Source organism: Aotus nancymaae, unplaced genomic scaffold, assembly GCF_030222135.1.
Source record: "Aotus nancymaae isolate 86718 unplaced genomic scaffold, 86718_ANA_hifiasm-v0.15.2.pri h1tg000059l, whole genome shotgun sequence".
Lineage (NCBI taxonomy): Eukaryota > Metazoa > Chordata > Mammalia > Primates > Aotidae > Aotus > Aotus nancymaae.
Genome location: NW_026988473.1, coordinates 50,354,262 through 50,366,263, shown reverse-complemented (window position 1 = coordinate 50,366,263; position 12,002 = coordinate 50,354,262). Strand labels below are relative to the sequence as shown.

At 45.4% G+C, this 12,002-nt stretch overlaps 1 protein-coding gene across 1 annotated transcript in view; it reads left to right on the top strand.

The window, feature by feature from the left end:
* Positions 1–4,800: 4,800 nt before the first annotated feature.
* The window catches only part of SWAP70 (switching B cell complex subunit SWAP70), a 157,575-nt gene continuing 150,373 nt past the window's right edge, over positions 4,801–12,002 (top strand). The window contains exon 1 of the mRNA XM_021675143.2: positions 4,801–4,876. Coding sequence (XP_021530818.1) covers positions 4,835–4,876 — 42 coding nt within the window. The 5' untranslated portion in view covers positions 4,801–4,834. The remainder of the gene's footprint in view (positions 4,877–12,002) is intronic.

Here is a 12,002-nt window from a genome sequence, read left to right as displayed (position 1 = left end):
CGTTGCTGGTTATAGAAAATGTAGTTTAGCTGGGCACGGTGGCTCACGCCTATAATCCTAGCACTTTGGGAGGCCGAGGTGGGTGGATCACCTGAGGTCAGGAGTTCAAGACCAGCCTGGCTGTCATGGTGAAACCCCACCTTTAAAAAAACATTAAAAAATTAAAAAAAAGAAAATGTAGTTTATCTAATCTACATTTTAATTGATAGTTACTTACTAGAACAATTCGGATTCAAACCTTGCAGCTATTTGGTTTCGGGCTTTGAATTCATTTGGCAGTCCTCGTAGAAATTTGATGGCATCTACATAAGCTTGAGGATCAAAGGACTCATAAGCAGCTTCTCTTGGTTTGCAGCTTTTTGCTTTTACTTTCTCAGGTTGGTGAAATGTCAAGGTGAAAGGGATGGCCAGTTGGACTGGAGCACAAGTTCCGCTCCAGTTACTTGGCAGAGTGTCTAGTAAAAGTCTGCCGCGATACATCTGCTTGGGGATGGCTAAGGGCAGACTGATGGGTAAGCTCTTGGAAGGGCTTAAGCTCTTTGCATCCTTTTAAGTTTCTGAGGAATGCTAAATTTTCCTCTTGTCATGAGAGACACTAGGTAAACTTGATAGTGGGAGGTGGAGACTGTGGCCTTTGGGGGCTGACCTGCCAGGTGCTGAACTTCTGGGAACAGCAGAAAGAGAGCTTGGTACTATTTATCATTTTAGGCTGTGGGATTTTTGAAAAGAGCCACCATACAGCTCATGTCCGGTTGACAGAGAGACTATCTAAGTAGAAAGGGGACAGTCTGGGCCTCTGGCCTACTGTGCGCACAAGCGTAACAGTTGCTTTTGTCTAGGGTGCAAACCTATTATTTAGTCTATTTCTTTTTTTTTTGAGACGGAGTTTTGCTCTTATTACCCAGGCTGGAGTGCAATGGCACGATCTCGGCTCACTGCAACCTCCGCCTCCTGGGTTCAGGCAATTCTTCTGCCTCAGCCTCCTGAGTAGCTGGGATTACAGGCACGCGCCACCATGCCCAGCTAATTTTTTGTATTAGTAGAGATGGGGTTTCACCATGTTGACCAGAATGGTCTCGATCTCTTGACCTCGTGAACCACCCGCCTCGGCCTCCCAAAGTGCTGGGATTACAGGCTTGAGCCATCGCACCCGACCCTATTTAGTCTATTTGAACCAGGCATTTGCCTCTTGATGTTCTGTCTTAATTGCTAAGGTTTGTTTTAGATCATTTACTTTTACAAAAGACACCTTGGTCCTATCATTAGGTACAGGAATAACAGGTGTCTGGTCTAAAGCTGAAACTTTTGGGGGTAGGGAAGGAGGAGGAGGAATAATGTGTATTTTAAAAATACTTATAGAATCTTTCTTATTGACATTGGCCCCTACACTATAGAATTGACTGAGGGCAGGCCTAGGGTCAGTGGAGGTAGAGGTAGTAATAGAAATAAGGCTGGGTGCAGTGGAATGCCTGGAATCCCAGCACATAGGGAGGCTGAGGCAGGTGGATCACGAGGTCAGGAGATCGAGACCATCCTGGCCAACATGGTGAAACCCCGTCTCTACTAAAATACAAAAAAATCACCAGGCATGGTGGTGCATGCCTGTAGTCCCAACTACTCGGGAGGCTGAGGTAGGGGAATCCCTTGAACTCGGGAGGTGGAGGTTGCAGTAAGCCGAGATCGAGCCACTGCACTCCAGTCTGGCAACAAAGCAAGATTCTGTCTAAAAAAAAGAAAAAAAGAAAAAGAAAAATAAGGACAGGGTTGCATTGGTGAGATTGGCAATCAGGGAGAGTAGTTCCTTTGGTAAAATGGAGGAGGGGCTTTAGATTGACACAAACCCCCCAGTAGAAGTCTAACCTTGGTGTTGGGTGGTCTGAAGGATGTAGTTCTAATTACTATAAGGTTGCTAGGCTGTGGGAGTAAAGGAATGGCATCTTGGTTGTAGATAATCACAACAGTGAGAACCTGGGCTAACTGTGGAGATACTTATCTGAAGAAGCTAGTTGTCTTTGGTCCTTTAAATCCTTAGAAGGTATAACAAGACAAGCATTAAAAACAATGGTTTGGCGTGAGTCAGACTTAGTTACATTAATAACGAAGTAGCTAGCAACAGAGTGGGGAAAGAGGGAGAGACAATATAAAAGGTATGGAAGAATTAAGCTTTTCTTAGCTTTAATTTGGTAGGGCTTGACCTTGGAAAAATGGCCTGTGATTCTGAGGGTGGGGGAGGTGCTCTTTTGACGGGGGTGTGGTGAGTCTACTTTCCACTCTTCGGACTGCAGTCTCAGTAGTTAGGAGCACTAGATAAGGTCCTTCTTAAGCTGGTTTGAGTTTTCTTTCTTCCTACCTTTTGACGAGGATGCGATCTCTAGGTTGATGTTGATGTGCTGGAAACTTTAGGGGAGGTGCCTGTGCCAGGAGACCTTTTGTTTTAAGAGAAGAGAAAGTAGGAGATAGACCAAGTATATAGTTTCTGAGGAACCGATTTTTGGTTTCAGATGTAGGGACATCAGTAATCGAATGTAAATAAGGCAGCTTATGTAGCATCTCATAAGAGGATAAACATCCTTTCGAGGGGCGGTTCTGATCCTTAACAAGACAATAGGGAGGCATTTAGTCCAGGGTAACTGGGTTTCTAGGACTAATTTGGTTAGGTGACTCCTTAGAGTTTGATTCATCTCCTCCTGAAGAGGATGGATACTAAGGGATATGGTATTCTTTATGTCTAGCACCTGGGCTAATTCTCTAATAATATTTGCCTTGAAATGGGTTCTATTTTCTGAATTAATGTTTTCTACTAGTCTAAATCTGGGTATGATGTTTTCAGTGAATGCTTTAACTATATTACTAGTGATTGTGCTTGAGAACGGGATAGCCTCTACTCAGTAAAGTGATCTACCGTTACTAGCAAATACTTCAGGCGACTGATCGGAGGCATTTTAGTGTAATTAATTTGAACACTTTGGGATGGTCTTAGCCTTGGATCTCTGCCATTGAGGAGTGATTTTCTTTCTTTTTCTTTCATTCTTTCTTTTCTGTCCCCAGGCTCGAGTGGCGAAATCTTATCTCTACAAAAATACAAAAATTTTCTTTCTTTTCTGTCCCCAGGCTCGAGTGCAGTGGTGCAATCTTGGCTCACTGCAGCCTCTGCTGCCCGGGTTCAAGCAATTCTCCTGCCTCAGTTTCCCGAGCACCTGGGACTACAGACGCATGCTGCCACGCCTGGCTAATTTTTGGTATTTTTAGTAGAGAGGGGGTTTCACCACGTTGGCCAGGTTGGTCTTGATCTTCTGACGTCATAATCTGCCCGCCTCGGCCTCTCAAAGTGCTGGGATTACAGGGATGAGCCACTGCGCCTGGCAGGGGAGTGATTTTCTTAGGGCTTGTTTATTAGTTTTCCTGCATATTAGGTAACTATCTGTGACCTGTTTGGCTAGGGTATAAATTCTAATACACTTAAAAAAAAATTTTTTTTTAAATTATTTTTTATTTTTTTACAAGATGGGGTTTCACCATGATGGCCAGGCTGGACTTGAACTCTTGACCTCAGGTGATCCACCCACCTCGGCCTTTCGAAGTGCTAGGATTACAGGCGTGAGCCACTGCGCCCGGCTCTAATACACTTATAAACTCTCAGAACTGTATTACATATAACTTGGGGTCCTCAATGGGTTTTTTGATGTAGTTGAGTCAAGACCTCCCTCATGAGAGGTTTGGGTAACACCTTTTGATCTGGTAATATTCATTTTCCTTCTGTGTTCTCTTCAGCACCTATTTTTATTAACTTTTCCTTTGCAGTGGAAGAGAAGATGGGGACTGCAGTAGGGGAAGGAAGGCAAGGAGTTAAGTGAAAGACAGGCATTTCAGAAGGAACAGCAGCTTGTTTGGCTATCTGATCTGCAAGGTTATTTCCCTGACTCGTGAAAGAAAAGTCTTTCTGATGCTCTGGGACATGTGCAATAGCTATCTTTCTGGCACCTGGAGATTGTCTAGGACACGAACAATTAGTTGTTTGTGGACTAGACTTTGGCCTTTACTGTTAATAAGACCCCTCTCAGTCCAAATTTTTCCAAATGTATGAGCCCCTCCAAAGGCATACTTATAATCTGTATAGATAGTTCCTTCTTGGCTCTGTAAATGTTTCAAAGCTTGGATGAGTGCAAACAGTTCATGGGTTTGGGCAGACTAGTTATTGGGTAGTCCTCCTGACTTTACTTCTTCAAGAGTTTCTCCATTAATTACTGAACACTTATTATGTCTTTTCCCTTCAATTACTTGGGAGGACCGACCTATCTATAAATAAGCGCCACCCTGTCTTGAAGGGAGTTTCTTCTAAGTCTGGCCAGACCTTCATATGGTAATTAATTAAATCTAAACATGTGTGCCTCCTTTATAGGTTTGGATTCCTTGTTAAGAAACCTGCTGGGTTGAGTGAATTATCAGTAGTTAATGTTAAATTATCTTTTTCTAGCAGAATAGCCTCACTCTTTAAAATGTTTGTTGATCCACCTCCTTGCTTTTTGATTTAAGATAGTTGTAACTTGGTGGGGCTTGCTTACTGTTAATTTTCCTTCAAAGGTTAATTTTCTACTTTCTTTAACCAATACTGCTGTAGCCACGATGGATTGAATGCATTGAGGCCATCCACAGGTGGCTGGGTTTAAAACCTTTGACAGGAAGGCCACGAGCTGCCCTGGACTCTGTGCTCTTGGGTAAGCACTCTTAAAGCTACCCTGTTATTCACGTTAACAAAAAGGTGAAATGGCTCTTCTAGGAAGGGTAGGGCTAGAATAGGGGCAGTTATGAGCATCTCTTTTAATTCCTCAACTTGATGGATTTCCTCAGAAGTCTACAAGAGACAGGTTTCCACTGGGTAAGTGTTTCATATAAACGTTTACTTTTTAGTGCACAGCTGCCTGAAGGGAGTGTCGGGAAAACTGAAGGGAAGAAGATGGTCTAGAGGATCCCATGTGTTGGTGGGTGCAGGTTGTTTAGAAACAGGGACTTTTTCTCTTTCAGAGGAGTTGGTTTCTGGCTTGTTCATTCTGGTTTTTAAGGGGTAAAGGAGGACAGGTCCTTGTCTCTAACAAAGGGCATAGTCTATCTCCTCCTGGGAGACAGGGCTTTTATCATTAACATGTTCCATTAAGAGCTGACAAATCTCCTCATCAGGCCTAAATTTTGGCCAGAAGACTGAGGGTGTAAGGATGGGCCCTCCAAATAAAACAACAATATTTTATTATTTGCTGCTTTCCTTTATGTTTGGTTCTTTCATTATCTTTCTAATATTTTAACATAAGCCTTAGGGGACTATCAGGAGGAATTTCATTATCTTGAAGGTTTGGGGTGATGCCTAAGTACAATAGGCCTTTTCCTTGGAACTTCAACACCCCCTTGCTGGAGGTTTCTAGCACTCCTAGGTGCGGGGGGTTGGGGGAGTGCGGGGGAAGTGTGGGGGCGCCTCAGCCTGCGATGTTTCTTACCTTGGTCTGTGCAGTTACCTGGTTGCCGTGGTGTTGTAAGCTTCTTCTCTACCCGTGTTGCTGAGAGCCCAGATTATTCATCACAACAGGTGGATCTTGATCTCCTGTCCCTGAGGCCACTGCAATAGGACAGTGAGACATGTCTCCCCCTAGGTGGGGTGACCAAAGACCCCCTCCTGAAGGAGAATGGGAACTCCAGATGAGCCCCCAAAATTGTTAGAAACAAATGCTCGTTCCTCAGTGCCGCAAAGAAGAACTAGCACTTAGACAAAGTTTTCTTAGGAAGGCAATTTTACTTTCTGCAGAAAGGGTGCTTCTCACAGGGCTGGCCATCATGAGAGCACCCAGAACAAAGGAGAGTTGAAGTTTTTATTTCTAATATGACTCCTGCCCCGATGTCCTTCCCTCTTGGCTGGGGTCAGACTGCACAATTTAAACTAGACCTGACTGGCTAAACATTTAAACTTTCTTAGACAAGGTGGACACCTAATGAAAGAGAGGGGAGAGGAGGAAGGGGTCCTCTGCAGTGAACTAGAGAGCCAATCTTTTCTTAAATTAGGAAAGGAATGTGAGCTGGAGCTGATAGCACCACTGGTGCTGTGGCATGCCCGGGCATGTAGTAAAGTCAGAAAGAAGCAAAGGAGAAGAAAGGGTGTGGGTACTGGGAATTAAAGAATAAAAGGTTGAGCAGGCTCTTTGAAGAGAAACTTTGCCGTAACTCACACACTTTGTGGGGCTTGCTTACTGTTAATTTTCCTTCAAAGGTTAACTTTCTACTTTCTTTAACTAATACTGCTGTAGCCACGATGGATTGAATGCACTGAGGCCATCCACAGGTGACTGGGTTTAAAACCTTTGACAGGAAGGCTCATGCATGATCTCTCTCTCTCTCTCTCTCTCTCACACACACACACACACACACACACACACACAGGCTCACACAGCTAGCAGGGCAAAAAATACCCTCACCTGGGGAGAGACCCAGACCCATTTGGGGAGTCTGCAACACAATTGCCTCTTCCCCTTACCTGTTCTTCTGCACCAGGTTTTTTTGTTTGTTTATTTGTTTGTTTTTGAGATGGAGTCTCGGTCTGTCACCAGGCTGGAGTGCAGTGGCGTGATCTCAGCTCACTCCAACCTGTTTCTCCCAGGTTCAAGCGATTGTCCTGCCTCAGCCTTCTGAGTAGCTGGGACTACAGGTGTATGCCACCATGCCCAACTAATTTTAGTATTTTTAGTAGAGATGGGGTTTCACCATATTGGCCAGGATGGTCTCTACCTCTTGACCTCATCATCCACCCACCTCGGTCTCCTAAAGTGCTGGTATTACAGGTGTGAGCCACAGTGCCTGGCTTGTTTTTTTTTTTTTTTTTTTTTGGGACAGGGTTTTACTCCAGTGGACCAGGCTGGAGTGTAGTGGTGTGGTCTTGACTCACTGCAACCTCTGCCTCCTGGGTTCAAGCAATTCTCCTGCCTCAGCCTCCCAAGAAGCTGAGATTACTACTAGTGCTACTGTGCCCAGAAAATTTTTGTATTTTTGTAGAGATAAGTTTTTGCCACGTTGCCCAGGCTGGTCTTGAACTCCTGGGCTCAAGCAATCTGCCTGCCTTGGCCTCCCAACATGCTGGGATTACAGGCATGAGCCATCCCGCCTGGCTGCACCAGGTCTTAAAAGGAAATCCTTCCTCAACCACCAGTCTTCTTATGGAGCGTATGCAGATTTGCATCTGTAGATGTTTCCTTTCTGGGAGACTTCAAGGCTCTCCCTTTGGGCATAATAAGAAAAGAGAGCAACTCAGAGGAAGGGAACATAAAGGGCAGGGTTTGAGTAGACACTTTTGCAGGCAGCTTGGGAGAGGGGCTGAGGCTTTGGAAGCCAGGAGAAGGAGGACAGCCAAGAGGCCCGAGGGACTGGCAGAGCAAGGAGAAAGGGCTCCGCCATGTTCTTCAGTGCTTTGGCACATGACCTCATTATCATGGGCAACAGGCTAAGGCTATTTGATTCTGTTTGGGGGAAAGGATTGAAAAATACTTAGTGCCAGGCATGGTGGCTCACACCTGTAATCCTGGCACTTTGAGAGGCCAAGGCAGGCAGATGGCTTGAGCGCAGGGGTTTGAGACCAGTCTGGGCAACATGGTGAAACCCCATTTCTACTAAAAATACAGAAATTAGCCAGATGTGGTGGCACATTCCTGTAATCCCAGCTACTTGGGAGGCTGAGGCAGGAGAATCGCTTGAACCCGGGAGGTAGAGGTTGCAGTGAGCCAAGATTGTGCTACTGCACTCCAGCCTGGGCAATAGAGCAAGATTCTGTCTCAAGAAAAAAAGAAAAATAATTCCTTAGCAATGATGTAGTAATCCCCACTAGGGGAGGCTGCCCATATTCTAATTCTAATATTCTAATTGTAATCTGAATTCTAATATTCTTGTACGTCCTTCTACTCTGGAAATTGTCCTTGTTACACAGGCTGAGTGCCCAATGACCAGGTCTGTACTGTGCAACCCTGTCCCCATGGCATATAGCTAATTGGTCCAGGTGGACTTGAATTCAGAGGTCTCATCAGATCTGTTCATAGCCAAACCACCAATAGTTTGGGAGTCTGCCCCCGAGCCAAGCCAGGCCAGAGACCCTTCTCAGAGCAGAGTGAAAATAGACTAGTCCCTCTCTGCCAGTGGCAGGTAGGATGTGAATGAGGCCAGGGAGCTAGTGGCACTCAGTCACACTGAGGAGTTGAGGCTGCAGTGGGGAACGTTGAAGGCAGCATGCAGAGAAAACCAGAGAACTACACATTGAATCCTTGGTTCCAGCTGTATCTGACCAAGACCCTAATCAGAGTTTCCCTTTTATTCTTCTGGTTTAGTTGCTACTTGAAACACTCAATTATCCTTCCAACAAGCTTCAACCCCCACTTTTCCTTCTTAAAGTAGTTGATTAGGTTTTTTGTTCCTTGCACCACACACCAAGAAAACAGATGACGAGCTGAGTAGGTTAAATTAATGTTATCCAAAGCTTTGTTCATCCTGAGACCTCAGATTACTTCGCCTCCCTCAATCACAGTGGCACCCAGAAGGCGCTGTATCAATAGGGACTGCTTTTTCCCTAGCCAGTTTTGGAAGCTCCATTACCGGAGCTGGTGTCTCCCTTTCTAGAAAATTCTCAGTCCATTTACATAAGACCTGGAACTGCCTGGGAAGAGCCCACAGTTCAAAAGGTGATATGAGACCCTCTGGGAGTGTCCTTAGAGGACATGCTGGGTCTCATACCTATTTTCAGCTTTACATGTGACTCAGATGTTGCTGCTGCCACCACCTCTTTCTTCTTTCTTTTTTATTTTATTTTCTTTCTTTCTTTTCTCTCTTTCCTTCCTTCCTTCTTTTTTTTTTTTTTTTTTTTTTTTTTTGAGATGGAATCTGGTTTTGTTGCCCAGGCTAGAGTGTAGTGGCGCGATCTCAGCTCACTGCAACCTCCACCTCCTAGGTTCAAGTGATTCTCCTGCCTCAGCCTCCCAAGTAGCTGGGATTACAGGCACCCGTCACCATGCCTGGCATGTTTTTGTATTTTTAGTAGAGATGGGGTTTCACCATGTTGTCCAGGCTGGTCTGGAACTCCTGACTTCATGTGATCTGCTCACCTTCACCTTCCAAAGTGCTGGGATTACAGGCATGAGCCACCGTGCCCAGCCAGCTAATTTTCATATTTTTAGTAGGATAGGGTTTCACTGTGTTGGCCAGGGCTGGTCTTGAACTCCTGACCTCAAGTGATCCACCTGCCTCGGCCTTCCAAAGTGCTGGGATTACAGGTATGAGCCACCATGCCTGGCCAGTCTCTTCTTATAGTATGCATAATATCTGCATCAAGGCAAAATACATTTCTAAGCATGCAAACAAATCCACTGCACCCACTTACCAGACAGTTGCTCTCTACTCCATGATTCGTGTCTAAGGCCAATACAAGATAGGCGGATGGCCAAGGCACAGCCTGTCCTCCTGAAATCATCTGTGGGAAGATAATTCACTGTTGAGCAACTCAGGACTTGAAGGAGAAATCAGGATTATAAATATTTTTACATTTACCAACTCGCTGAATAAAAGGGATATTTGGGACATTTTAATATATCTTAAATTAGTAATAATGAGTACTATTCAAATTTCCTTTCTGTCTGGAGGGAGGTGACATGTTGGCATGTTGGCTTTTTTGTTCTTTTTTTTTTTTGAGATCGAGTTTTGCTCTGTCACCCAGACTGGAGTGCTGCAGTGGCCCAATCTCAGCTCACTGCAACCTCCGCCTACTGGGTTCAAGTGATTCTCCTGCCTCAGCCTCCCGAGTAGGTGGGATTATGGGTGCATGTCACCACGCCTGGCTAATTTTTGTATTTTTACTAGAGACGGAGTTTTACCTTGTTGGCCAGACTGGTCTTGAACTCCTGACCTCAGTTGATCCACCCACCTCAGCCTCCCAAAGTGCTGGGATTATAGGCATGAACCACCGTGGCCGGCCTGTTGGTCTTTATTAAATTCTGCCGTGTCCCACAGAGTTTAAGATAGAGAATAGAAAGTTCGGCCGGGCGTAGTGGCTCACACCTGTAATCCAAGCACTTTGGAGGCCAAGGCGGGTGGATCACCTGAGGTCGGGAGTTCAAGACCAGCCTGACCAACATGGTGAAACCCTGTCTTAAAAAATAATAATAATGATAAATAAAAATAAAAAAGAGAATAGAAAGTTCAATTTGGGTCATGCTAAAGTTAAGGACCCTGCAGAGCATGCTGGTGGCAATACCCAATGGGCATTCAAGACCCAGAATTTAGGCTTGGACATCATTTGCTTTTGGGTGGTTGTTGAAACCTTGGGTATGAGTGGTATAATCCAAGAAGAATTTGAAAGAAGAAGTAAACCAAGACAGAGCCCTGGGAACAAAAACATTTATGGGGCTGATGGGAAGAAAAGGAATTAGTCAAGAAGAAAGAAAACGCATTCAAAGAGATGGAAGAAAATGAGGGGTGATGGGCAATTTAGTGGCTGCAGGAGAAAAGGATTTCAAGAATGAAGAATTGGTCAACATAGAGAAGAGGCCTAAAAAGATAAGAACTGAGAGGACGAAGAAGATGAGGTGTCCCTCTAGTTTAGCAACAAGGAAGTTTCTGGTGACATTAGTGGCTTCAGTGGTATAGTAGAGAGAGAATCCAGATGTCAGGGGGTTGATGACCCTGGTGCCAGTCCACAGTGGAATGGAGCTTTCCTTGCACTGCTCAGCACTACGTGATGACAAGAAGGTGGAAGGTTAAGGGGACATAGATGTAATGAGATAAGGAAGGGGGAGCTGCAAGAACAGGCACTTAGGTTTGGATAATCGGATTTTGTCAGAGTATTGCTTTTAGGTGATGACAGGCCTCAGAGTGTGACCAAGGGGATGAGTGGCCTGAGCAGTAAGAAGGGCTAAGGTCATTGGAGACAAGGGGGCCAGAGACTTTAAGATAGAAGGTTATATCTTAATCACAGTATCCCTGTGATTTAGTTATCCACAGGGATACTATATCACCCAGGATGATGGCAGTATTTCTCCTGGGAAGCCTGTGAGTCAAGGGCCAAAGTCCTGAGTGAATGTAGAGAAAGTGAGTAGATGGCCGTGCTGAGGAAGGGAGTCCAAAGAACAGTGGTGATCTGAAAGAGGCAGTGAGGGCGGGGGATACTGACCACCTTCCTCGTCACATGGTAGGTGGGCTATGGCGTTAGTAAGCCCTCATGCTATGTCCTCAGCCAGGTTTCAGTTAAAGCAGAAGGTGGAGGGAGCTCCCCTCTATAAATGAACCAAGGTTCCAGGTGATACAGGCTCAGGATGCTGTAGTAGTAGCAGGAAGCACAGAGGGCAGCAGCATCCCAAGAGCACAGGAGAGGCCCCCTATCTGGATTAACCTGCATTTTGGGAGTCAGTCTAGGATGACAGGAAGAGTTGGGGGCATCATGGGGCTGATTGAAGAGGCACTAAAAGAGATCAGGATTGACGTGGCTTCCACGCTGTGCAGACCAAGGCCCTAGGTGATGCCTGCAGCCTGGTATGCACCAGATTCCCAACAGAAATTTGATGAGCCTCTGCAGGGCCTGGCCCTGGTGAGGAGAGGGATGACTAGATCCAAGTCAGAATACAAGCAGACAGTGGTCTCCTGCACCCTCTGGGTGGTTATGTCTTTGTCATGGATTCTGTAGTCAGTCTCCCATCCATTCACACACTGTTCTCTATGGAGGAGCTCTTTACGTAAGATTGGTTTCACTTCCAGCCTCAGTGGTGTATCCTAAATCAGTTAGAAAAATCCCATCCCCAGGCCCAGTCTTTGAGTCAGGGAATGGCCCAAGCCAGCTCTACCCTCCGCTGTGTGTGGACTTTTCTCTGGTCAAAGGAGTTGCTTTAGAGTGAGTCTCTAAGTCTAGAGCAAAGATGTAAAATCTTTAAAAACTGCAGCCATTTCTGCCTCTATAAGGAGAAACAGCCTTGTCTGAATCCATTCTATGCTGCTGTAAC